The sequence below is a fragment of the Enoplosus armatus genome, chromosome 3 (assembly GCF_043641665.1).
Source record: "Enoplosus armatus isolate fEnoArm2 chromosome 3, fEnoArm2.hap1, whole genome shotgun sequence".
Taxonomy (NCBI): domain Eukaryota; kingdom Metazoa; phylum Chordata; class Actinopteri; order Centrarchiformes; family Enoplosidae; genus Enoplosus; species Enoplosus armatus.
The window spans coordinates 5446554-5473602 of NC_092182.1; the positions used below are offsets into that span (position 1 = coordinate 5446554).

At 42.4% G+C, this 27049-nt stretch overlaps 1 protein-coding gene across 1 annotated transcript; it reads right to left on the reverse strand.

Annotated features, from left to right (window-relative positions):
- Positions 1-2375: 2375 nt before the first annotated feature.
- Positions 2376-9449, reverse strand: LOC139283156 (caM kinase-like vesicle-associated protein). The gene is made up of 10 exons (XM_070903115.1): positions 9355-9449; positions 9120-9251; positions 7057-7131; positions 6239-6377; positions 5049-5169; positions 4868-4943; positions 4572-4708; positions 4305-4383; positions 2941-3028; positions 2376-2741 (listed from the first exon to the last, which is right to left on the reverse strand). Exons 1-10 carry the CDS (start codon positions 9447-9449, stop codon positions 2376-2378), a joined length of 1308 nt encoding a protein of 435 aa, XP_070759216.1.
- Positions 9450-27049: the final 17600 nt, after the last annotated feature.

Here is a 27049-nt window from a genome sequence, read left to right on the forward strand (position 1 = left end):
CTGTGTAACAGTATTTAAACAGTATTTTTTTGCCATCTAAACGAAGAGAACGGACTACATGAAATAATCTATTCACATAAAAAAAATCTCTGATATTCTTCTGTTTAAGCATCTCGTTAAAATCTAAATATTCATCTTAAACAATGTAAGAATCTACCAAAGCACAAATTAAAAGGAGATAGGTGTATAAACAAAAGACTCTGCAAACAACAAAGTCAAACTTGAGATTCTACAGATAATAAATGTGATCAGTTTTATCCAGAGCCCCTTTTTGTCTGAGGTGCACGTTTTAATAGAAATTCACAGGTGTTCACAGGAAATACTCATGACAACAGATTGGGTAGAGTCAGACAAAGTGGCCGTGCACAAGCCGTAACATATTATACTTTAATCATATCATCTAATAATTGAATTGACAATGTGGCAGCTGTCTTCGTGACCAGGGAATGAGAGCCCACGGTTCAGTGTGTGTTAGCACAGGAAATCATGTGGGGACTCACAGGTCAGAGGAGTAAATAAGGTCTTAATCCCCCCCCACACACACACACACACGCTTATGTGACAGCAGCCATGTGTTAGTTAAGTGGCCCTGATGGGCGGGACAGCTGGCAAGGACTATAGACTTCTACTTACAGGTACATGGACTGTATCGAACGGACACCAGGAATCACAGTTTCTGCAGCCAGTCGAATATTGCTCAATTTCCTCTAGAGTGATTACAGAGAACTCCTTCTGTAGCTCATTATTAATGCTCGAGGGGACCAGTGACAGGAAAGGATAGATTGTTATTACTGTTTATCAAGTATAAGATGAAAAATCTATGGCATAAACAAATGACTGAAAGAGTTGGAAAACAACAATGAAAAAAAAACAAAGAAAAAAGGAGATAAGGAAATAAAAAATATAAATAAAAAGTAAAATAAACAATAAGTTCAGAAATGTCAAACATATGCTTCATACTCTTTTTTTTCATTACAATGCAGGTCAACAAAGCTGAGTAGGTGAAGATGACCCTAGTTACCACAAAGTCAAAACGATGCATGTCTTCCCTTGAAAGCCGCGTGTGGTCAGTTAATGCACGTTGTTTTACAATTACAACCAAATATTAAGACATATGTGGCATTTGAGTCAATATCCTAACACGGAGGACAAACCCAAGTAGATACAAGTAGACTGAGATCCAGCAAAAAATAAAACAAAAACAACTATTTCTGTCACGTGATGGATAAAGATGTCGTGAAGAGGCGTTTCTAAAAAAAGGAAAGCTACAAATTAATTTGGATGCATAGAACTGCTATGTAATGAAGACTTTTTTTCCCCACATAACTTACATTGACCGCAGGGGCGCTAAATGAACAGTATTAATAGACAGCATAGTGTATAGTATGCTTTTTGAAAAGAACACTGGCCTCCACATGGCTTGTGGCAAGAGGCGAGGGTTCTGTGGCCTGCGATAAGACGAGGTTGGCAGTAGCGCATCTTTATCCACCAAGTGGCTGTAAATGTAAAATGAACAGCAGAAAGTGAGAATGCATGCTGTTTTGGCTACTTCTACAAAGGTCTCTATGTACAGAATCTTTACACTTACAGCTATGAGGTTCTTTCCTGAGCAGGAAGTTAGCAAAGGAACATAGTGTTTGTGTGTGTGTGTGTGTGTGTGTGTGTGTGTGCTTATGTGTGAAGCTGCCTAGTTCAAAATACAGCACTGGGTATAATAACTCCCAGTCGCCAATCTCAGCGTTTTTAAGCGCACAATAACTGGTAAGTGGAGACAATAACAGAGAAAAAGATCCAAAAGAACCATATTTCCCCGGTGACAGGACTGTGTGATCTTCCCCATGTGTGAGGACTAGCACTTACTGAGTATTACGGTACAAGGTCAAAATTTCAGAAGCAAAACTTTTCTACTGATTCTAAGAGCAAATACTGTAATTGCAAGACTGGAGAGAAGTTTCCCCCAAGTTGGCTCATTAAAAAATAATCTAAGCCATTTTCAGAACAATCGTTTCTTCCTATATTCTCTTATCACTAAGAGAAGAATCAGGAAGAAGGCTTGAGCCTTAAGCCACAGTTTGACAGCAAATCTGGTTTTTGCTCCTAAAACTCCTAAAAAGTGTGCGGAGATAGACGTGGTTTCTATAATCTGACATAAAACACCGGAGGGTCAGTGAAAAAAGACACAACACGTGTAAAAAGAAAGCCAATGTAACGCAGCACTCAGGAAAGGTAGCACACAGCCTCCATGAGATGATACTAATGCTGCAAGTGAGAGAGAAGCAGAGTCAGTGTCACCATGCTAGCAGCTAATGTACAGTATGCAGGAGTTGGTGGGGACTGCAGAGGTCACACAGGTAAGGGTTGGGGGGTGGGGGGGTCTAACCCTGCTCGTCCCCGGCCTCGGTAGCAGCGTGGACTGCAGCCGAAGCTTCTCCGTTGCAACGCGATGTGGGCTCGGCCTCCTGCGGCGCCGGGCTCGGCTGCTGCGGCTCGGCGGCCGAGGCTGCCCCCCCGGCTCCGGCCTCTGGCGCCGGTTGGCTCGTCTCCGCTCCGGCAGGGAGCTCTGTGGCGGGAGCGGGCGCTCCCTCGGGTGTCGCAGCAGATGAAGGCGCGGAGGGGTCGGTGGCAGCCTGGGGAGCTGTGGCGTCAGCTGCCGGGTCACCGGCTGCAGGGCTGGTTGCCCTCGACTCACTCTGCTCAGGTGCTCTCAGCCTCTTCATGATGGTGGTGACCCGCACAGCTTTCTGTGGGAGGAGGGAGGACAAGCAGGGGGTCAAACAGGAGCTGGAACCTGAAAACTTGCTCCGAGAACATCAACTATCATGGGACTGCCTTAACTGTTACGCAATACTGCGCTCCTATACTTCCCTGCTCAAGGACCGTACAACTTCTGTTGAACTTCGTGAAGAAGAGCTTCCTGGAAGAGAGAACAAAAGGGCTTACCTTCCATTTGGCTCGGGCAAAGTTCTTCTCTATTTGTGCACACACATTTTCCTTGATGTTCTTATCTGAAGCTGCACCGCCAGAAATCCTGTTGTACAAAATGAGAAAAACACAACATAGCTTTATGCTTCCCTTATCTTCGGACGCCACTGGCTACTGCACACAGTATTACTCAATTTGTTGCTCATTTTATTGACTGGCAAACTTTTGCAGGAGCTGTTTAACCTTTAAGGATAATTCCGATCATTTTTCAGCTTGGGCCTGTTTCTCCTTGTTTTTGGCACTTTGACAATTGTTACCAAAATGTATAGTTTGCTGAAAGTGCCTCTGTCAGATACACCTAAGCAGGGCCAACAGTCACACTGAGAAAGTGATTACTACATGCCTCTTTAACACAATAATACACAGTTAAATGTCTTCAAACAGGAAGAGATAATGATAATGATAATGCAGTGTCCCTTTATAACAAAAATCCAAATGGATTCCTTTCTACACCGGGACCCTCCAGAAAAACTGTGCAGCTATGTGAGGCTGTACTTAGGCATCGGTGTGATGTGAGCTAAATGCTTATGTCAGCATGCTAACTTGCTCACAATGAAAATGTTAACATGCTGATGTTTACCAGGTATAAAGTTGACCATGTTTTCACGCTGCTCTCATAGCGTCGTTTTCATAGCGTCGTTTTCGACAATTAAATTGTCACGCACATTTTAAGTGAACTTTTGAAATGTTGCAAAAAAAAGAATTAGGCACATTTCCAACGACTGGTTTGGAGCGAATAAATGAGGTTAATTGCAAAGTGTAGTGTCGTCAGAATTAACTTGTCTCCGCTGCCCCCAAGTAGCCCAGAAAAACCGTTCTTGCGGTAGTGTGTTAGTAGTAATTAGCACTAAACACTGAATGTCATTAGTTTTCCAGTTATTTGGTCATAAACCAAAGTCTTGGACAAAATACTGAAATTCTGTGAAATTCTGACCTGATGATGGCACCAGATAAAAAGTCAAGGGATCACTAAATGAAGTACAATTCACTTTGTGGGGAACATGAATGTTTGTCATTAACAGTGATCCACTGTTGCCAAAGGTCTTGCTCATGTAGGGAACTGTTGGGTCTCTGTAATAACACTATAAAGAGTCGGTCAAGACCTGCTCTATTTGTAAAGCGTCATGAGATGACTTTTGTTGTGATTTGGCGCTATATAAATAAAATTGAATTGAATTGAATTAAAGTGAACTATGACGTTTCTCAATGTGACTTTAAGGGACACGTCAAACAAGACAGAAATTCTGATCCCATTAACACAGTCTGATCACACTGCCCTGGTTTAGCTGGTCTGCATAACATATCAAAGCTCTGCCGCCTACCATTCATGGTTTATAGCCTCCTGGGCTGTCAGTCTCTGGTCCTGATCCACCTCCATCAGACGAGCAACCAGACTCTTAGCTGTCAGAGAAAAATCACACAGAAGAAACTCAACCAAATAAAGGGTTTGTTCTCCTGATGGATAGGAACATAAATATGACATGTGTTTGGCCCCTCTAGAGGTAAGAAGGGAGAAAGTCCCTCGAATATGTTTACCCAGCAAGCTGTCATTGTGTTCCTTCACAGCGTTCACTTTATCCTGAAAGTACCTGAATCAGAGATCTCATCCCAGTACGGAGAGTCAAACTCATAATCGCCTGCCAGGATCTTTCGGAACAGGTTCTTGTCGTGGTTTTCATAATCATCATCATCGGTTTCATCGTAGAAAGGAGGGTTGCCTGACAGCCTGAGGTTCCAGACAAAAGAAGAGAGTCAAAAAACATCTACATACCATATTTAAACAAGGCCTATCATGTACCGAGTGACTTTAAACGAGGTGTAAAGCTTTAGAAATGTGTTTTTAGTACAATAATCTTCCCTCTTTATGTTTTATGTCACGACTTACAGTATGTACATGATGACACCGGTTGCCCAGCAATCCACAGGCCTGCCATATCGCTGTCTGCCAACCACCTCTGGAGCTGCACAAGAGCACAGACACTTCATCAAAACCTCTGCGAGTTTGAAAGCCGGGCTGATCTGCCTGTATCACGACGTCTTATGACTTGGTCATTTCATATTCTCACCCAGGTACTCTGGTGTCCCACAGGGGTCTTTGATTAGTCCGTTCTCCAGCTTGGCAAGATGGAAGTCGCTGATGACTATTTTAGAATGCTTCAGGCGGTTGTAGTAAACCAAGTTCTCCAACTAAAACAGAGCATGTCACAATGACAACGGTCAACGTAACATTCATGTTTAAGGTCGTTCATTTTCACAGTGAATCATCTTGCCACAGTTTAGAGGGTTGAATTTCAGTTGTGAGATCATTTTCAGACAGAAATATGATGACAGAACTGAAAACATCTAAAAGCTTAATTATCCAGTTCAGATTAAAACGAATCAAATCAAATGAGAGACAATCAGTTTCATTTTGCCATCTTATTAGGATTGGACTAAAGCTAAATGCCTCAACCTCAAGAAATGCATCAATTGTCATTGGACAGAGATTTGAGAGGTATCAAGGTGAAGAAGCTCATCCAGCTTTTGCTATAAAAAGAGATCATATGGCCACCACCTTTTCCGCTATTACTCGTTTGTCGTCTTGAATCTGCATACTAACAAGATTAAGGGCTTTATTTTCGTAAAACACAGGGCAGATGGGCGTCCTGTCTAGCGCGCCGGGGCTCGAATATAGAGTGGGATCAGAAAGAATACATTATATTACATTATAGGTAGGCCACCCACTTTCATCCCCTTTAATCACAGGATCCTCCCCCTCACGACAGTTTGACAATTCAGTGGAAAGGTTTTGAAAGTTGTTATTGTCTGCTACGATCAGTTCCAAATATGAATACAGCAGCTAAAATAATCAAATGAAGCACATAAATTAATAAAAACCTAAAACACATGAAAGTGAAATAGTGAAACTGTGGTCCAGCTGGCAAGAGACCTGCAAGCCGGCAACAGCACACTGCAGGCAGCCATCACGGCATGACACCAGCTTTGTTCTGCTGATCTAGACGGGCTTGTGGATTCTACTGCCCCCCCCCCCCCAGCACAGAACAGCAAATGTGGTTTGTCTACTAGAGCTGGACAAAATTTAATTGAAAGGTTTTCAACAACTTTTTGATCACTATATATTCATTATATAACTGATTCTACAGGATTATTGCTTGGGTTAAGAGTGAGGTGCCACCACAGCATTGCCGCCCTGTTTACTTCCGCCTACAACCGGGATTAGACTGCATCTTCTAAGTGTGCCACTGTAGCACGTTACCTTGAGGTTTCTGTGAACGATACGCAGGGAGTGGAGGTAGGCGACAGCCTCCAACACCTGGCGCACCACGTTGCTGGTGTCTCGCTCTGAGTAGTAGCCTTGGTCCAGGATCCAGTCAAACACCTCTCTGCCTGTTGCACTGTGGAAAAGGAAGGAACGTTGAAAGTTATGAACGTGATTTTATCTCAGCATTGGGATATTTGCACTGTGTAACTGCAACGTTATCTGGATAATTCTGACTGGGAACATTTATGTCTTCCCCCATTCCCTTCCCATGTTTCCATCTGCTCTCTACTATTCAGGCAGAGGTAAAAAATAAGATCTGGTAATATAGAAACCTCTAATTGCAATTTTACATTGTATATTTATAGTGAAATGTTAATTACATTGTTCCAAGAATAAATTTATTTGACAAGATTACACATCAATCCCCACCTGTTAAAGGGAAATGGTTTTAATCTTCTCCCCATGGATGTTTCTTGTGTGTTTGATGATTTTCTTTCTTACCGGAATTCCTAAACCCACTAATCAAGTGTCCTCAAAGGACGAGATGAGCATCGCACATTTAGCATATCCATGGAAATTCATCTAATTCTCCAAGAACACATGCTGATGAGAATGGAGGAGCTAGGAAGCAATCATATCTGAATACCAAATGAGTGGAGTTCAGAGCTGTTCTCATATCTACCAGGCCTCCGGCTACAACAGCTCATTCCCCACGAGTGTATCATCAACACATGCAGTTCAGCAGGCCCGAGCGGCCACAAAGACAAGCAGAGAGAGCCCTTTCCCCCAGCTCATCAGACATCTGAACTCACAGTTCAAGGAAGAGGAAGTACTCTTTCTTGGTCTCGAAGACGTCCACCAGTTGAAGAATATTGGGATGCTTCACCCTGAGGAGACGTGTCACAAAGGACAAGACGGAGAGAGAAAGAGAAAGAGAGAATGATTATCAGGAGTCATGTAGGAGACGACGTCTGCATCATGCAGAGGAATAGTGTAAAGACCTGCTTTAATGCTCATGAATAACACGCTACAGTAGTCATGGAGGCCGAGAGAGGGAGCAGCCATGAAGAAAACACAATTAGTTTAATTTACTTCCCAACACTGAGATCTGCATGTTCAACTGGCAATCCATACATAACCCGATTTATGTAATCGTATGCATCCATGTGGGCATGAAGACAACCAGCTGACCATGCCTTCAACAACCACAGCACCAGCTGGGAAACGTCATGGTGAATTTGGTCCACACAGCTACAACACTCGAGCCTGCAGAGTGCTGTTCTTGCTCGTCAATCCCCCAGGAAGTTGACAAAATACTCCTGCCGCCTTCAAGATCGTGCTTATTTTTGAAATGGTACTGCAAGAGGAACAGGGTCAACAAAGGACTAAACCTGCGTGTGAAATTGCTTCCTCGTTCATTCAAGACTCAATAGGTTACTTAGTGAATGGAGACTGAAATGTGGGACATTTATCCGTCATCATTTTGCATCACCACTGACAGGTGCGATGTTGCATAACTGTAATTTACATGTCTGTTCAGGAGCCAAGGATAAGCATTGCATTATGGGGTTTTTCACAAAAAGTACTTCAGTTTCTTTGGACAATCTTTGTTCCATTGTGCTGATTTCTAAAAGCACATATTCATACATTTAGAATTTTAAATTCGAACACTGAAATGAAATGGAGGAAAGTGAATGCAGTCCAGCAGGCAGCAAACGAGAAGAGATTCTGGACATGTAGTAGCTTGGCTTACCACAGCTACATGTAGACAATTATGTTGTGTTTCTCTACAACCAACACAGGGTTATTCTTAGTCGGTATTAGCATTGGTAGTATTACCAGTATAAAACATTTCTTGCACACCATTAAAGCTCCCATTCAGACATATATATAAGACAGACAGAAAGAAGAAAGATCATTTGTGCCCAGTTTTTCCAGAAAAACGTAAATTACCTGAAAATGACAACTACTCCATGTTGCGTATTGGACCACGATTGGCTCCAGACTAATTGTGACATCACAAATCATCTTGTGCGTACACGTCTTGAACTCAGATTTAAGTAGAGCTCAGAGAAACTTTCAAAAACTTCCAGCCTCTGCACAACAACATCCAAGTGAACAATAAGCAAGACACATTTTGGAGTGGAGGGGGACTTTAAATCACTGGTATGACAGTAACAGTAGTATGAAACTGACTGAGAATGAAGCTTAATGACTGACAGCATGCTGGAATCTTCTCATTCACTCTAAGTAAGAACAATAAAAAAATAATCAAGATTCACCTGTTTTCAAGCACTTAATATTCAACACAGCATTTGATGTTCTGCCAGGATTATTCCCAGCCTTTGACAACGTCTTCATATTTGATAATTCACTCAAACCTCCCACTGATGACTACGAGAGCAGCGCACGTCCTGTTATTGAGGTGTCTAAAGTGTAATTTTCTGAAGAATGAGTCCGTGGTTTGAAAGAAATCACACCTCCGTTTTCATCTTGCTCCCCTGCTTTGCCTGCTGTCAAACAAATTGTTTGATAAGGCCCAGGTTATGCTAATGTGGGTTTTACTGGAAAGTTAGATAATCACAGAGAAGCTGAGAAATTGATGTCTCCGATAAACAAGACTCTTAGAAACAGTGTGTGATCAGTCAGCAAAATGAGGTTGACTTTTTTTTTATTAAAGCAAAGCAGAGATTTGTTTTCTGTTTTCCTTTTCTTTTCAGAAACTGTTGCTGTCTGTGAAATTTGTATTTAAGAAGATGAAATAGGGGAACCAAAAAAAACAAAGAACTTGACAGTCTCATCACAAAACTAATAATGCACTATTTAACCCGGACATTTCGACTCCAGAGAGCATCAATCACGATGAATGACTTACATCTTTAAGATGAGGATCTCATTTTTCGCAGCCTTGCGGACTTTCCTTCCGTCCTTTTTCAGGAACTTTTTACATGTGTACATTTTCATTGTGGTTTTGTCCTTGGCCCTGAATATCTCACAGAACTCCTCCCTGAAAAGAAGCATTTTTATGGCATTTCAGGTTAACTCACAGGGATATAATCACATCATAATGGCTTCTTTCAAAAGTCTGTAAAGATGATCGAGATACTCACGATTTAACAATCTGACCCAGGTCATATTTATCTGTCACATCCGAAGGATTATTATAATCCTTCTTTTCCCCGATTGTTAAACAGCCAAATGGCATGGCCACTCCTGACCTGCGGGGGGAGAGAAACAGACAGAGAGGCAGAGGAGGGAGAGAATGAATGAGAAGACAGCGATAACACTTTCATCAATCTATCAGGGCGTAATGTCCGGGTGCCCCACCCACCAAGCTGATGATTTCTCTTCAATTTGGCGACACACTGTGCTATAATATTACACTGGATGATGACTTGGCAAAAAAAAAAAAAAACGTGGCCCTCCCTCAGTCATAAAGAATTACTCCAGTAATGCTGAGAAAGCCTTTCAAAAGAGCCACCAGAGGCAGTCCGAATGCAGAGGATAGTTTCACTTACTGTAACAGAGCCCTTCATGATCCTGTATTAATAAAGGGCAGAGCCATAGAGGGTCAGCTTTATGCTAATATCTAACTGTGGGGTGAAAGTTGCCAACCATAAGGGTCAGGGAGCAGGAGGATCCGTGGCTAATACAGTCCGAGAAGAGCCCAGCGAGGCAGCTGCAGCAACAAGTGAAGCATTTCCAATCAAGAGAGGGAGCCAGCAATTACAGGCACAGCACCCCCCAGGACTCCGAGAGGAATTAAAGTACTTTACTAGCTCTGCATCATCACTTGAACACCTAATTGCAGTGCAGCCTCTCTGTGCCTCTCTCAAACAGCGTGGTGTGAAATCTGAGACCAGCCTTTGCAACTTCACTGAAGGTTTTTTTTATACTAAGAATTAAAGGTTTTATAGTCTTTTGTTTTTCAAGGGAAGAGAAGGTGTTCTTTTCTTTTCTTTTGGTATTTCTTTGCCCGCAGTCAGGAACAGAGATACCAGTAGGAAATTAGCTGTTTTGAGAATGTAAGACAATAAAACATTCATGCTCATTTGCATTTAAGACAGTGTGGAAGTGTGCATGTGTGTGGCTACAACACAGAATCTAGTCCATATACGAGTCCAACAGAAAAATCCACACACTTTCTGACTGATCGATGATGATGCTTGAGAGTTGGGAAATCTGATGACAACATATCAGCCGATCTGAAACTTCGGCCGATCTATCTTATTTTTCACTATTTCTGATAAATATCCCTAAAACAGATGCCCGTATTTTTTTCGTGTACGAAGCGAGACACTTTACAGGTGAAAAATAAAAGTTCTAACATTGTTTTCCTTCTGCGTTAAGGGGTTACAGGCTCAGAAGATCCACAGCAGGCTACGCCATAGCTGACGTGCACCTCGTAATGTAACTACAGCAGCTATGAGATACCACGTGGGGCAGTGTTGGGGAGCTTAGCTATTTTCAAATTCATTCTTTGTAGCCAGCTATGTTTTTCTGATAAGAAGTGGGGTAACGCCAACCAACGTAAATCGCGAGACTTCAAATCTTTCACCAGCATTCAGTGTATATTCTGTAAAATGTGTCCGATAACTGTCGCTAGTTGGTCGTTGGACAACGATGCGCACTCGGTCGGACACCAAGGGGTTTCCTGTGCCAATACCAAGACACTTAGCTGTGCCTTGCAGGTTCCATCCAAGACTCAAGCAGTGGTGAATTTGTACAGATTTGTACTGATATTATATGGTAGACGACCTGGAAGGCCATTAGTGCACGTTAGCAGCACTGCGGAGAGGCAAGTTTCCTGGTCTTCGGCGGCATAGAATCGACTTAATATTTGCTCTATAGAGAGCCTCTAGCCTCACACCGACCATCCCACAGCCTACAGGTGGCAGACAGGATTGAACCAGGGGCTCGGTTGTGCCTGTATCACTCTCTGCGCTCTCGGTGCATCTTAATAAACTTTGGAAAAAATGTACGAACAAAGTCTCTACTGCTGTTGAAGAGGGGCCTATAGTACACTGCAGCCTGACTGACTAGCTCTGTGAATATTCTGTATGTATGTAAAGCAGAGCAGTGCTGGGATACGATTGCGCAGCAAAATCTCTCCAGATGAATAAAGACTAAAAAAAAAAAATTTCCTAGCCACACAACATCCGTCTGCGTGGACAGTCTGGGTGATGGATGTCCGCATGTAAATGAGCGCCGCCAGCATGAGAAGTATAGCGCTGTGTGTAAGGAGGCCAATCGGTTCACTGTAGCTCCGTGAACCGACTCGTAATCCAATCTAAATGAGCGAGCCTCAGCGCGGAGTCGTCTCAAATTGCTGCGAGAAAACCGTGCTCTCTCTGAGCTTCCTCGTCTCATCTGAGGCTCAAGTCTGTGTTGTGTATTCAGCGCGAGGGCCCGACCTTTCCCGGCTCCCTGTCTCTCTCTCTCTCCCTCACTCTCAATACACTGTACATGTCTCTCCGTGGTAAATGCTTTGGCTCAGTAAAATGTTGTGCTGAAAAGAAGAATGGAAAGCTCCGCAGGGCCGGGGGCTTAAATGGAGGTAATTCTGAGTAAGTCTGGCAGAAGCAAGGCATTAGCAACCATGTCAGGAAAAATCTATATTATGCAAGAAAACATTTATATTCTCCAAGGAGCTCTGACAGTCCACAAGAGAGCCGTTGCATTGTAGAGGACTGGAGAAAACGAGAGGGAAAGAGCAATTGTGGTGATGATGAAATCTAATAAATCTAATGAAGAAATCTAACTAATAAACAGAACCTTTGTAGTTTTGAAAAAGCTGAACCCGGTCAGTGGAGACCTTTATTTTAGTATGTGGACAACGGAGACAAGAACATTCACGAGAAGATCCAAAGGAAGATTAGCACGGCAAAAACCTAAAAGTACTTCCTCAGAGTATCTCGGCCAGCCTCTTCTCTCCCATTTAAAAAAGAAAAAAGTGAGACATACTGTAATGGATGAAAAATTTGTGAAGCATTTCAAGTGGAAAGAGCAGGATGCCGGCCATATCGTATAACGGAGGCTGCATAATGGGCCCATTTACACTGACCACCATCAGCAGCATTCAAGCATTATCACCCCATATTCTGTTATGTGCCCTGCGGGGGCACCCATCGATGGCTCGCCATGCTTTGTGTGAGCGTGTGACCTGCGTCTCGGGCCACCCCTCTATATCGCCGCAGATTTCCTGCAGATGCAGTGCAAATTTACAGGACGGAAGATGGATAGTGATAAAGATCTTGGGCTTATTAGGCGAGCGCAGCGCCTCCTCCAGCCAGGCGAGCTGATGAGCAAATGAGGTTTTTCTTGTGCCTGTTGGAATCGATGAGAAACTCTTGCAGCGTTTGTGTGGGGCGAAGTGTAGGATTAGGCTGAATGCAGCGCTTATGTGCACTGTGTCAAGACTTTTTACCGCAGCAGTAAGGGGGATTATTTTACCTGCTGCTGTGGTCTAATGTTGGGCTACGGCTCGGGGGAAATGGCTGGTATCTCTTTAGTATGGTAAGCCTGCACTGATCCCACCATGAAATTCCTAAGAGACGGAGAAGTGCTTCCTTGTTTTTGGAAATCTTTCATTTGTACGTTTAGTGTACGACTCTGTCTCTTTCCTTCTTTCACCCCTATGTTCCATGCACCCCCCCCGGCTCAGCAGTCACTTAATGAGGATGCACAGCAAAGATCAGACCCCATGCATCACACTTGTGCTGACTGTAGGCTATTACAGATTTACTGAAGTGAACCTAAGCAGCGCTGAGCCTCAACAGTAATGAAGGAACTATATTTTACACAGACAACATTCACCTGACAGGATGAAAAAATATGATCTAATAAAATATGCTGTATTAATTGTACGCCATTTTGATGGATGAACAGTTTTCACTACATGTTCCTTACCCTAAGGTACACTGCCAGGGTTATGTTCAATGGCAGCATGTTTTCCGATCAAGAAAGCGTTGTTACTTTCCAAATGTTTAAGCGAGGACGTTGGGGTGGATGGTTGGGCATGTAAAGCAAAGGACTTTGACATGGAGACTAAGCATTACTAAATCAAGGAGCAACATTTTCAGGGAAAACAAATTAAATACATTGATAGAAATGTGTTCCAATATAAGCTCTTCCACATTCTGGTAGAATTCAACATAATTGGAGCTGCATTACAAAACATTTCCTGTATAAAGATATTGTATATTTAGCTCTTTTGTTTATTTTAGCTTTTTTAGTTTTTTACAGCTTTTTGCACTGCCCAAAAGTGGACAAAAATATCAATGGATGCAGTTTTAACCCCCCCCCCCCCACACACACACACACACACAATGAGAACCAGGGTATTAATCAAATCAGACTTTTATAACTTTCGTAAGCCCTTAAGTTGTTTAATATTCAAAACCAAACTCTGCAATCACAAATCGGGAAGTACTAAAAGTTCTTATGGGATCTTTTGGTGGGAAAGGTAAGCCGGGACTGGTATTAGTAATTGGTAAAAAGTTTCAATTTTAAATTTGAAGTGAGCATTTTTTCACAGAACTGTTCTGTGTTGATGCACTCCAGTGTTTTAGACGAAGTAGTAATTCTGTTTTGACAAGGCTCAGCTCAGCCATTTAAAATGTCACCTTTCTCTGTCAGTCTTTCCCTCTATTCCTGGGGATTGGTTGGAGCCTCAGGCCCACAAGGACAGACTGTCCAGCTATTAGGACATTTGTTTTCTTTCATCCCTGCTGATCTCCTGGGATTGCCCAAGGGACAGCGAAGGCACTTTGCCTTCAGCTGAAAGGAGAAGATATGAGGTCAACACTGATAGGCATCAGGGCAACAGAGAACAGTGCGACAAAGATGCTCAAATGGTTTCCTCCTGCTATCTCTTCCTGTGAAAAAAGTCGCTACCACAAGCAAACGCTGCTAGGAAACTATGCTTATTAAACTGGAAACAAACAGAGGGACTGGAGGAAATAGAAAACAAGAAAATAAGTTTTTGTTAGACTTCTGCACATCAGCTCTGTCCTAGGCAATACTTTTACAAATACATTGGCTACAGTTACACTTTAAGTCTCAGTAAGGTTTCAATCATACCAGGATGTTTAATGTAATAGGTTAACTTTGAAAACAAACAAAAAGATAGCCAAAGATAGAAAGATCCAACCTGACTGTTAATGACATTTTCAGGTTGTAAAATATTTGTCGTACAAGATCTGAGCTTATTGGTGAGGAACGAAACCTCATCATTCACCCTGTCTTTAGTATCTGCTTATGGTGTCTCCTCCGTGTTCATTTCTGATGATGTCAATTATATTTCCTGAGTGGAGTAAGAGGTGAACAACACTTCACCCTGATCTGAGAGGTCAGACTGGGCTGCAGTGTCAGCGATGTGATGTGAATAGGACTCCAAACACAAATGTGAACATAGCTGGTGTAAATCTCACCTTACATGATATGATTTTATATGATATGTGACATGTCGGATGTGCCAAAAATTAAGATTTTTGCTGCAGGTGTGAACATGGCATTTTGGAGGCAGAACAGCACATGGATTTTAAAGACATAGCAACACCATAAGTGTTAAACAAATCATTTTCAAGTGTCGACACATAACACGTCAAAGGACGGCAAGGTGTGAATGGTGTGCGGGCGTAGGGTAGCCTCAGTCCAAAGTAAGCAATGTGAATAATATGGAGGCAGCTCATACAACTAAAACACAACCATCAAATTAATTTAGATATATACAAAATGTAATTTTGCGCATTTTGCAATGTGCTAATGATTGTTATTGCTTGCTGTACAGTAACAGTAAAATCCCATTAACCGCCTAAGCTGTCTGACTCTGAGTGAACTTTTATGGGTGAAAGGCTGAACCGAGGGCCTAGAGAACTCATTAGTGCTGAGATTTACTCTATGAACAGTATACTCAAGGTGGAGTTTTGATGTTATGCAATAAATCTAAAGTACCTCCGACAACTCTGGCAAAATTAGCGCGGCCCTGTTTCCTGAATATTTCTTTATAATCAGAAGAAATGGGCACCCAAGATGAAGACCAAATCAAAGTACTTATGTATATGTATTATTTCTCAGCGTACAGTAAAAACTGCATTAATTCAGTGGCGATTCAATGCACTCATGGAAGGAAGCACTTCTCAGAAACTCGCTGGGGAAGAAGAAACAACATTCTGCAACATCATCACACCGCCTCATTACTGCAGCTCACAAGAATTATGTCTTTTTACATTTGACTTTAAGGGGAAATGGCTCCTTGGAAACGTTGACATAAAAGTTTGCATGCACTGCCTCCAGGGGGGTTCACCGCACTAATTAAAGTTGCAATGCAGCATATTAGGCTTGCTGTTTTCAACCTTTGCAGGGCCGGCAGAGGAGCGCGGAGCTGAGAGGTCTATAACGAGGGGAGAGGAGAGCAGGGTAACAACGGCCGATAGGAAATAAATGAACAGACGGAAAGTTGCATCAATCAGCAGCATGCGTGGAGCGGGATCAGAATGAAGATGGTGGCAAAGGTTTTTAAAAGTGGGCGCATACACAATTGAATTAATTATTCATGGCTGACAGTCTCCTTTTCCACGGCGTGTCTCACTGGGCCTGCGGTTCGTGTCTTTCTTGTATCGAGGAATCGCTGTGTCCCGGGGCGCTTGCTTAACAGTGTGCTAGGAGCAGAAGCATGGCAGCTCTGGCAGCGCTGTAATAATTACCAGCCTTCTCTCCTCAGCCCTCCTCTAATCCCAGTTCAGTGCGCGGCGCTGATTGTCGGTGTCTTCGTCAGCCTCACACGCAGCAAATCTCTCAAGAGTTGGGAGGATTGGATGGCTTTGCAATCTACCATTTTTTTTTTCAGAACACTTATTCAAGGCCAGGGACCCTGATCATTCATGCCTTTAGAAAGCAATCACAATCAATGTGCTGTCATTCCTTCAAAACAAGGCTCTTTATCTGACTCATATCGCTGCATTCTTCCCTGAATGAGAAAACACTGCAGTGGCTTCTTCAGCAGCAGTGAGGGAGCTGCTTGAGAAAGCCCACTTCACTTCCTTCCCACTTCCTTCTGTCTTCCTGTGCCATCACCCTCTCACAGTCACACTCGGAGCCCCTTCTTTGGTGACTCACTTGCAGCGACGACACCACAGGCTTGACCTTGCACTTTCACAATAATCACAAGGAAAATTACAGCCCCCTCTTTCAACAGCTTCTAAAGGGGAGGTGAGACTGCAGGATCTTGTTACATATCCTGTACAAAAGTCACAGTTCTACAGTCGATATATTGGACAAGCAGACTGCCCTTTCTACACCTGCTGCCCAACCAACCATTATTTCTCTGCTCTCGAGCGGGGACACAAAAAGCATGGCCTTAATAAGGCAGGACAGTACACAGGAATTTTTGGTATCAATTATACCAATGTTATCACAAAGCCAGTGAACAGCTTCTCAGAGCCTGTGTTCATTACAGGAAGAATCTGTGCCTACCAACAGCTGACTTCAGTATTTGAAACACAATTGTCCACTGCGTCCTGTATCTATGACAGAACCCCTCTTCAGTGTCTTCTTTAATCCTGCCAGCACCAACAGCATGCATCTTCCATGTCTGTTTCATACAGGACATGGTTTTAAGACCTACAGTACAGTACGCTACCCAGAGCACCTCATCAAGAACTGTAAGCAGCTGATTTAAACAGGACAAAAAAGCTTTTTGCTGCATTTTGTCTGTTTCACCTGCAAGTCATGAAGGTATTGTGAATTTGAGATGAGCTGTGGTTTTGTAACATAAATTATTAAACCGATTCAAGCTAGTGGATCAGCTGACGCTGCTACTAGTGCTTCAGTGGTAATTGTGGGCTCGACTTGACTTGCCAGGGGGAGAGGTTTCATTTCCTGCATTTAAAATCTGCTGTATGGAGATTTATGGCATATGATTTTGAATCATTTTGTTCATGACTTGTGTTCACTTACAAGTCTGACGCATTTTACAAATATGTTTTAAAAATAAGTCAGCCTACATGAATCAATAATGAAGAACAACGCAGGAAGTGAAAAAATAAATGTTCATGTTGGATCAGAATCATCTTTTTAATAGTTGTACACACAATAAATGTGTGCAGCAATTCGCCTGTGTTATTACCAGTGAAGTTAGTTGGAAACTGTATTCAATTGCATTAAAAAGTAATTACTTTCGTAATTACTCAGCTGGATGCATTACATTACTCGTTGCTTTAGCTTAGCCTCAGTGACTGCACTCAGCTCTCCAGAAGTCCCAAACCTCGGCTGCGCAGTTACGTTTGTTACCATTTGTCCTCTGTTGGTAGTAGCTAACTGCCTCGCCTCAGAACGCAGAGAGACCAAACTGATATTGACCCATCATCTAATTCCTGGGGTGAGTTAAAATGTGGAAGTAACAAAGCATAACAGGGATTAGTGACTGTGATGTAAATACTGAATTTAGAATTGTAATCCCTAACATGCCATTATCTCGAGATCACAAGTTAATTATTCATTATTTCAAGATAACAAAGCTCACTTTCTCGTGATAACATTCATTTATCTCGTCGTCTTCTCATTAAATGACAAGGACTGATCTGAACGTTATCTCTAACAGAGAGACACAATACAATTTCTGCCTGTTTGTGATCTCAAAAGAGCACGGCCGTTCTCGGCTTCTGTAGTTTTTGTAGTTGTGTCCCGACTATGAAATAACCTACATTATAATGGCGGTCCATAAGTGAGCTTTGCGTGGTAACGGAGAGCAACTGAAAATATATTTTTAGATGCAGCTATATTCAGTAATGATATTGTAGCCGGGTGGTAAATCTATTCAGAATTTTTGTAATTTTTGTAAGTAAGCCCTTTGTGGCATTTAATTCCACGGGCTACAGTATAATTAAAAACAATGTAACCCTGATAATGTACATAATGTGCTGAGGGTGTACAACTGAGGTTAGTGCCACAGGAATCAGAACTATTCCAAAACACTGAGTTCTAGCTTGAGGAGAGTTAGCGCAGTTAACCCGGATGGTTGGCTAATGTGCATACTGGCTAATTTAACAGTTTACAGGCTAACAATGTAGCCAGCGGTCGGAGTCATACAGTAACATGCTGCAACAATCTAATGCATGTAATCATGTATGTTATAACAACACAATTCTGCCAACGACAACAGTTCCAGTAATCTGAGCAAATGGCTAACAAGCAATAAAACTGATTCAATATCTAAGAAATTAAGTAATCAGTTAGTCAGCAGAAGCAGGACAAAAACAAAACTCACTATGACAAATTGCCAAATTGCATGTTTAGAAATGCAGTCCACCCACGGCTGCATGGCCATTGTTGACCTCCAATATGGCTGCCTGAGGGTGCTTCAGTGTGACCTGGACAGCCTGTATATACAGTATATTACTTTCCAGGTAAGAAGTGCCTTCCCTATGGAGATAGTGTGTGAGAACAAATGCCAGCTTGTTTTGACAAAACAGCTACAGACAATCCATCCTGAGGGAGAATAGTGTGTGTGTGAGAGCATAGACATGAGTGCATGCCTGAATGCACATATGCATGTGTGCATTACAGTGTGAATCCATATACAGCACTGCGCCACGAACATTTGTGTCCTCTCCTATTCGCAGTGGATACAGCCACTATTTCTAATTTTAGCCCAAGAAATGTCTCTGCTGTCAGAACTCCTGTACCTTTGTGTCATTTTTATTTCGATGCAGGAGAGTGTTGGTGTGAGTGTGGTGAATCGCAACATAAGGTGGTAAGAGCATATTTTGAACGCCCTAATCACAGACACAGCTCAAAGAATGTGTGATGAAGGCAGGTCCAGGGAGGGTGTGAGGCTGACTGGGTTAATGCACGAGTCTAACCAAGTCCAACCTGAGACACTGTATCTCTGCTAAGAAGCCTGGTCAAGCCTGCCTGACGATGGTGAACGCAACCTAGACATGTCTGCATATGCACACACATCCACACAAACACAGATATTTGCTGTGTCTGGTGCCTTTATTACTATACTGTAAACAATAAGAAACCTGAAAATTAAAAGAAAATGTCGTACACAAAAGTGGAGTCGCCCCCCTGCTGGCCATGAGAAAGAATGCAGGTTTAGAGCAGGCCCATGGATCAGACCCGAGGACACTGAGATGAATGCGCTGAGAGCAACACGTAGACTGCACCAATTTTGACTGTGATTGTCTCATTTTCTACAAACAAAAACTTAATTTAAAAGATGCCATAATCATGTGAGAGTTAACTCACATAGTGGCTGCAATGGTGAAGTTTCACGTGATGTAAAGGAGCACAATGTCCTGTTGTTGACATGAGGAGACCCAGGGGCTCAGCTTCTCCTCTACAACACAGAAGCCTTTGCACTGCCAATCTCATTAGCTTTCAGTTCCTCCGTGCTGCTTCAGCGGACAGAAACTTTAATTGCCGCACATAAAATCGACATTACATGACATATTATCATCTAAAGGCAGGGATAAATAAAGCAGGCTCGGCTTTAATGTTGAGCTCACTCTAATTGAAAGTCCCCTCAGAGTGCTGACTGTGAAATTGATAGCGCAAAAGTGACACAAATTATGAGCACAGTAAATTCAAGAAAGCCCATTAATGAAAGTGACGGGAGGAGACTGTAAATTGATAACAATTGAAAGCAAACAATACTACACTATGGTGAACCCCCCCCCCCCCCCCCCCCCCCATTGTGGGATGAACTATTTCCTGTGGCGTACTTTGTGTGGCACTTGCTGAACCGCAGCAGAAGGCATCCTCAGGCATCCTCAGGCTACAGTAGGCTAGTCTAACTCCATAACATCGAACATGTGCGCACTGGCTCACATTCATGACATGTCTGTATCACATCTGGTATTACATAATTGTCTTGTTAGACACAGCATTAGATTCACTTTACAATAAAGTCTCCTACATTTTAATGACATCCACCCTGAGTCCCTGTTTAATAGTGTGTGTGTGTAGAGGGTGCTAAGAGTGCAGTTACATCTTGTAGGTTATTAACACATCTACATTTCCAGATGACAGTCACATTACACTGTCCTAGCTGCTGCCTTCATGGAGCACATGGGTATAGTGTAAGAGATTTCAGACCACTAGCGTTCTGTCTGCAATACCGTTAGAACTTCTTGTCTTGCTAGATATCTCTTGATAGTTCTTCGCCTCTACACACCCAGGCTTGGGTTCCATCAAGTCCTCACCTGCAGCGACAGCCACCTCTGACTCTAATCTCCTCCACTTCCTGAGTCTGCTTTCACCAGTCTCAGCTGTGATAAGCCCAGGAAGGAGAAAAGGAAAAACCTGTAAGGATGTCAGTACTCTACGAAGCTCCAGTAGTTGCACCTGTGCAAATGTTTCAACTTGAGTAGAAAACGCGCTCATCCCATGGCTTTAAGAATCTGCTTGATAAACTATCAAACTAATCTAACCATCCATTCATTATCTATAACCTCTTATCCTTAAAGCATCTTTATGTATATTTCATTATATTGCATGCAAAACAATAACAGCACAAAACAATTAACTGTACAATTAACCTAAATAGTGAACGTAATACCTGCAAGAAGTTTGTGTAAAACTGGCTATTTGTATTTCAATGTATTAGATAAGAGTTCCTTATATTTTTTAGGAACGCAATTCTATGTCCGTATTATGATTTATTTTAATTTCACTATCATACATACATTTTAATAGTCCAAGCAGTCTGGCTTTATAATAAATAAATAAAGATGTAAACTTCTAACATAACCTTTAAATGTAGTTGTCTTTGTGAGAGAAAGAGAACTACATTGCATGTATTAAATGCATGTATATTATAATTTGTTAATATAAAAATTCTTCTTCACCCTTAAAGTCAATAGGGCGTCTTCACCCCCCCTCCCTGACATTGGGCGGGGTCTCCAGTCAATCACAGGGCTGACACATAGAGACAACCCTTCACACTCACACTTCAGCCTGCCTGTCTTTGGATTGTGGGAGGAAGCCAGAGTGCCCGGAGAGAACCCATGAGAACCCAGAACCCTCGGCGTGCAGGCAAAATTACGATTCATCTCCTGAGAAGCATGAATTTCATGGTAATCAATTGAATAGTTGTCGAAACATTTCATGTTGGACTGATCCACTGACCGACTGACAAGCCGACCGACATTGCCATCCATAAAAATGCAACAAGCTCTCATACACTGGGGGGGAAAAGAGAGCCATATATCTGCACAAGACTGACGTAATCTTTCTGGGAAAGAGACCAAGGTCTTTTCTGCAGGCACAAAAAGAGAACACATTTTTCCTTAACTCCAATATGACACCAGATTCTTTCCAGCACCATCTCCTTGAGCTCTCACACAGTCTGTTGTGTTTTCCCTCCTCTGCGTAAAGTAAATAGGTTGTGTCTAATGCTCTCATTAGTTTCCGCCGTAGCCCTGCGTAGCATTGCGTGCTAGCTGCATCTTTTATTCTCTCTTCTCATTCAGTTTGAACAGCTCTATTCTCCACCGGGGAGAGGAGGCTTCTTATATCATCGTTTCACTGAACTGAAAATAGGAAGTTCAGAGCATGAAAATGCCTTTGACAGAGGGGGGGTGGGGGGGCTGCCGCTGCACCCGGAGCCCAATGTTTAAAACAAGGCAGATCTGGAGGGTTTTGTCTGAAGTCCAGCACAACTGAAACCGAATGCGCTATGATGAATACATTGCTCAAAGGCAATGCATGCGTGATGAAGATGTGGGTATCTGCATGGTTTAGATTCATTCTATGTGATGTCTTTTCGCTAATGAAACAGCCTCAATCTGCAGGGAGTGGGGCAGTGCAAAGGCTGCACTTTTCAGCAAAATACTTATACACTATATGTTACGTAAAAGATCATATGATGCTGAGATTTACATAAAGTACGCGTAAGTAAAAACAAGCTAACAATGATACATAATTGTGTTAAATTCACGTCAGGTCAATAATATAAGTCACGAAGCGAGTGTTTTAATACGACTGAGCAGCACAGATCAGCTGTCTCGGTCCTGTGACTAACTGCCATAACTGGAGCTCTGGTGGAGTGCGTTTTGATATTCAGCTAAACCAGTGAGTCAGCAAAAACAGGAATACTGCAGTGAAAGGAAACGTTGTTGTGCAAAGGCAAGGCAAACTCGTGTGTGTGAAATCGACCCGGCTCACTCAAACTTTTTTTTTTTTTTTTCCCAGCTGGAAACCAACATCAAATCAGCACAACGCATGTGTAACAGATGAAAACCAGTTAGGAGGTCGGGATTCTGTCTCATACACAGGCCTCCTTATTGTTCTCAAGTTAACCAGTTTTCCATTTTGTTAGCTCTCCATCCAAGTCCAATCTTGAAAGCCATCCGCGTGTTCATTTAAATTCTCTTTTATTCTGCGAGAGCAAATAAAACTCAACAGCATGAAGAGACTCCATGGCCAGGGCGCCACGCTGCTGCTTGTTAGAAGTGTGTTACGAGGTTCTTGGAGGGGATAGAAGCTGACGGGTTGGACTGCTGCAGAGCTGTTGTTGTCTGAGGGCTTGGTGTGAAATCAAAGAGAAGTTTCTCTCTAACGCTTGCTGCTTTGGAGAGAAGCCTAGAAAACTGAACAATGATATTGTACCAGCTCGTGTTAGTTAATGTGGCGCTGTTCTCAACTCTTTCTGCTGTATTTTGTGCTGCAGCACAGTTAAGGACGAACTAAATCTAAAGCACAGTTGTTGGAAAGAGATATTAAGCACCTTCAGGACAGTCAGAACTTTTTGCTGTGCATTGTGTGTGTATGTGCATTCCAACCTACTGTGTACAACTGACGACGTTCAATTACGGTCAACAATCCCGACCTCTAATAAAAGCATGTGGTTCTTTAAGAATCAGCTATTCCAGATTTCCCTCAAAATGGAATAAACGAGTGCAGCATTTAGGCTCACAGCCAGTCGTCGGAGCACACTTGTTTAAGAGAAAGGTGCTTTTGTGTCAGAGACTAAGAGAACAGGACCGGGAGTGAAATTTTGGCAGCTCCTGTTATGATTCAACTGGAGTTCGAATTGAATTGTTGGCCAAACAAAACAAACAATGGGACTAAATACTGATACGGTTTCATTTTGCTGCTGTGTTCCAATCACCTGCTCCAAATATGATAATAACACAACTGTTGGTTTAAAAGGAGCTCGCAGACGACGGCATGGTCAGTAGTGAGCCATACTGTTGTTAGTGGTGTGTGAGTTTTTAATCTCAAAGCAATGGATTAGTGAGTACACACTGCACACTACATGAATGCTTTGTATTGTAATGGGAATATTATACATGAATGAGGTTATATGGCTTTATTGCTGCTTTGCATGTTGTCAGCTGTGAGGCACACTCTTGTGGATGAGAGTGTTTTTTTTGTCCACATAATCAGCCATGTTTTAATGCCTTGCTGCAGTGAGTGCCAGTACATGTGTATCGGGGGGATTGCAAGCCTTGATGATCAATATAATGCATTCTGTTGCTACTCAGAGGTTGCAGAGAGTTCACATCTTTTAAGAAAACACTCTTTCCAGTACATTGTTATGGTAGAAATGCTTCACAGCCCCCACCTTTCAGTATACCAAATCATTTATTTTCTATGGCCGTATGGGTCAGACTGGGCTGACATTTTTTTTCTACCTCAACAACAATTTCTAATATTGGCAAACATTAACATAATATATTAATGAGCAGAAACACTGTTGTCTTTGAGAGTGAGTGCAGAAATAACAATAATAATCATTACTAGTCAATGATATTTGAAATAAAATCAGATTAATTAGCTAAATAAAATGGGTGGGCATGCTTGAACAACAATGGTGTGTGTTGGAGTGTGTGTTCCTGTGATGTCCAAAACAACTCATTTTAAGGTTTTAGTTCACACAAACTGAAAACTGACACTAAAAAAATTTAACTAATTTATTAAACCAAATAAATTAAACCAAAACCTTTCCCATAACAGGAATTTAACTGAAATGACATCCAGAAATACTACTGAAGTTGACGGAAAGGGGCATAATCTTCATTTTTGAAGGATGTTAGGCCTTAAATGCTTTTACTTTCCAGTTTTCAGTAGCTGTAGATGTACCCTTTACTTCCAGGATGAAGCTTGCTGGAATAATCATCAACAAAAATACTGGGTATGATTTAACTGGATGAATGAAACAGAGTTGACAGTCACCACAAAATGTGACCCGCGGGCTCGAGCAGCCGCGTGCAAATGAGCCATCGGTAAATTGCGGCATTAATTAGATCAGACACAACTCGACAGACACCCCGCAGAAAGAAAGCTACAGGCATAAATATCCAGGATGTTTGCAGAGGTCGGGTGACTTCAGACATGTGCGGTGAGAGCAGGTTAATTCACTGATTGTGTCGTATTTGAGATTTCATGTCGTGTGCATCACTTATAAAGCTTTGGCTGCAAAAAGACAAATCATGTACGATTAATAACTACCCAAATGCAGTCCTTAAAATGTAGGTATTACAATGATTGTTGTCAAGAAAAGTATTACACTGAGCTCTATAGTTTCCACCTACAGTATCTTAATAAGTAGAGTAAATCAGCTCTGCAATATTCTCCACAGCCTCATCATATTTACAAGCTATTCTCTCTGCGGGAGAAAACCCAGCAGGATGAGGGACGCGTAATCTCTCTTGACAGAATGTTCATGAAAATTAGGATCGTGTTACTGCTGTGTGCTTTTGGATGCTTAGGAAGAGGAGCCAGCTTGCACTGATTTTGTAGCTGCTTTACAAATTAGAGCAGAGTGGAGCAGCTGTATTTCTCGCTGTGTGCAGGTAAACAGATGTTGGAGACACTGCCTAATGGCTTGTGGAAGATCCAAGTCCTGATAGCAGACTGAACAACACTGCAGTGGTTTAAAAGTTTCAAACGAGTGTGAAAGCAACATAACAGCTCTCTGTCTCCATGGTTACACAGTGGTCACAAGGGTGGAACAGCAGAAGAGGGCCGCCTCTATCCGTACGAGATGACATATTCTTGGTATAGAAAGGACTTTGCCTGCTGGGAGGACACGCTCTCGCTGCTCAGGCCGGGGCGAGTACATGTGTTGCGGTCGACTATAAGGACAGGCCCAGCGAGGGGTGGTGAGCTGTCCTGCATATGTCCTTGATAGTCCCGGTGGAATCACAGCACCGCCTGCGACACCTGCTCGTCAGCAGAGCCAAGCAAACCCGATCCCCATGCTGGCTATGTTTCCTGTTGCACACACGCAAACACCAGGCCACCCAAAGAAAACGTCATCTAGTTTGCATTTCAGCCAATGCTTAAATTGTTCTAGGCATTCATGCATGTTTCACACCCACAGTGTGATCACATTTTTCCTTCTCAAAGGCAAAGAGAGCATGGTCCAAACCTTTACGGGTCCTGTGCTGCACTCCAGCTCAGCTCTACTTACTGTGCTGTATATAGCAAAGCATGTTATACCATAAATCCATCCAATTTTTCATACTTTTGTCTGACTTTCAGATGAAGCGCAATGAAGTTAGAGGCAAAAGAACTTACTTTTAGGACTTTTGGGGGAAATCATGCTTAAAACCAGGAAAGCAGAAGAAAAGAGAGAAAGCCTTTTTTTTATATCCACTCGGCAAAAGTTCAGGCAAGATGTGTAAATCATTCACACCCCTTCACCAGATTATCATCCAAAAAACCCCCACCAATGATGTTCCCAACATCAGACACAGCTGTCAGCACCTCATGTACATCTATCTCTTGCCTCCATATATGAAAGTCTGTTGTGCTGAATGACTTCAATATGTCGAATTAAAAGCTATGTGTATTAATATCCTGTTTGTTTTGTCTTACATGATTATAGCCAATTTAATAGATTATCATGTACCTATGTTTTGTATATGGTTGTACATTTCATATATAGTTTGTAAGCCGAGACCATAAAAATACATATATAGCCAAAGGATAACTTTGGTTATCTTTCAAATTCTGATCTTTGATCTGCGCCATAAGCAGGTCAAATTTTTAATTTGCATTTGTTTATGACCAACCAAATACCTGCAAAACAGCCTCAGCTGTACTTTGTGTTTAGTGCTAATCCACAATGCTAGCATGCTAACACGCTGAACTAAAATGGAGAATGCCCCCTGGTGGCTGGCTGCAGTATAGTTCATAAAACCCGCCCCCTCTATGTTATCAGAGGGGACATGGGCCAAACTAAAAAATCAAAGTACACACCAAATACATTTTTGGTGGTTTTAATTGATTATTTGATGCTATATGTGCCGATCACCACTGCACACACTCTGGCTCCAAATGACGTCACCAGCACAAGATGGCAGCGGCTGTAACCGGGATACTTTGGCTTCATTTCAGTACAGTGGGAGGACGTGGAGACGCGTCGTCCATCTTTATATACAGTCCACATGGTGAACATGGTAAATATTATTCCTCCTATGCAACAGCATGTTAGCATGCTGTCATTAGCATTTAGCTCCAAACACCACCATGCCTAAAGTACAGCCTCACAGAGCTGCTGTAGCCTCTTGTTTCTAAACATCTACAAATGCATTACAGTTGGGCAAAGTGAAAAATGTTTATGCACAAAGCATATAATCAAACATTACACATTGTTCCTCTGGTTCCTCATTAATCCAACATGGATGCTGTTATTATGTATGCACGGTGGAGCCTATTAAACTGATGTCTGTTTTATGTCGTAATGTGGCATGTGGCTCTGTTCTAGTTTTATCTTCATGACGACCGCGTTCCTGGCAGAAATACCATGCAACAGTGCGCGCACAATAAAGCCAGTCTGAACTGATT

Bases quoted from the DNA above. Each gene is read 5' to 3' on its own strand.
- LOC139283156 (XM_070903115.1), bottom strand. From the start codon at position 9,449: ATGCCATTTGGCTGTTTAACAATCGGGGAAAAGAAGGATTATAATAAT. The intron at 4,944-5,048 runs GTGAGAATATGA...GCTCTTGTGCAG, and splicing joins TGGGACACCAGAGTACCTGG to CTCCAGAGGTGGTTGGCAGA. The intron at 4,709-4,867 runs GTAAGTCGTGAC...CTGGAACCTCAG, and splicing joins GGTGTCATCATGTACATACT to GCTGTCAGGCAACCCTCCTT.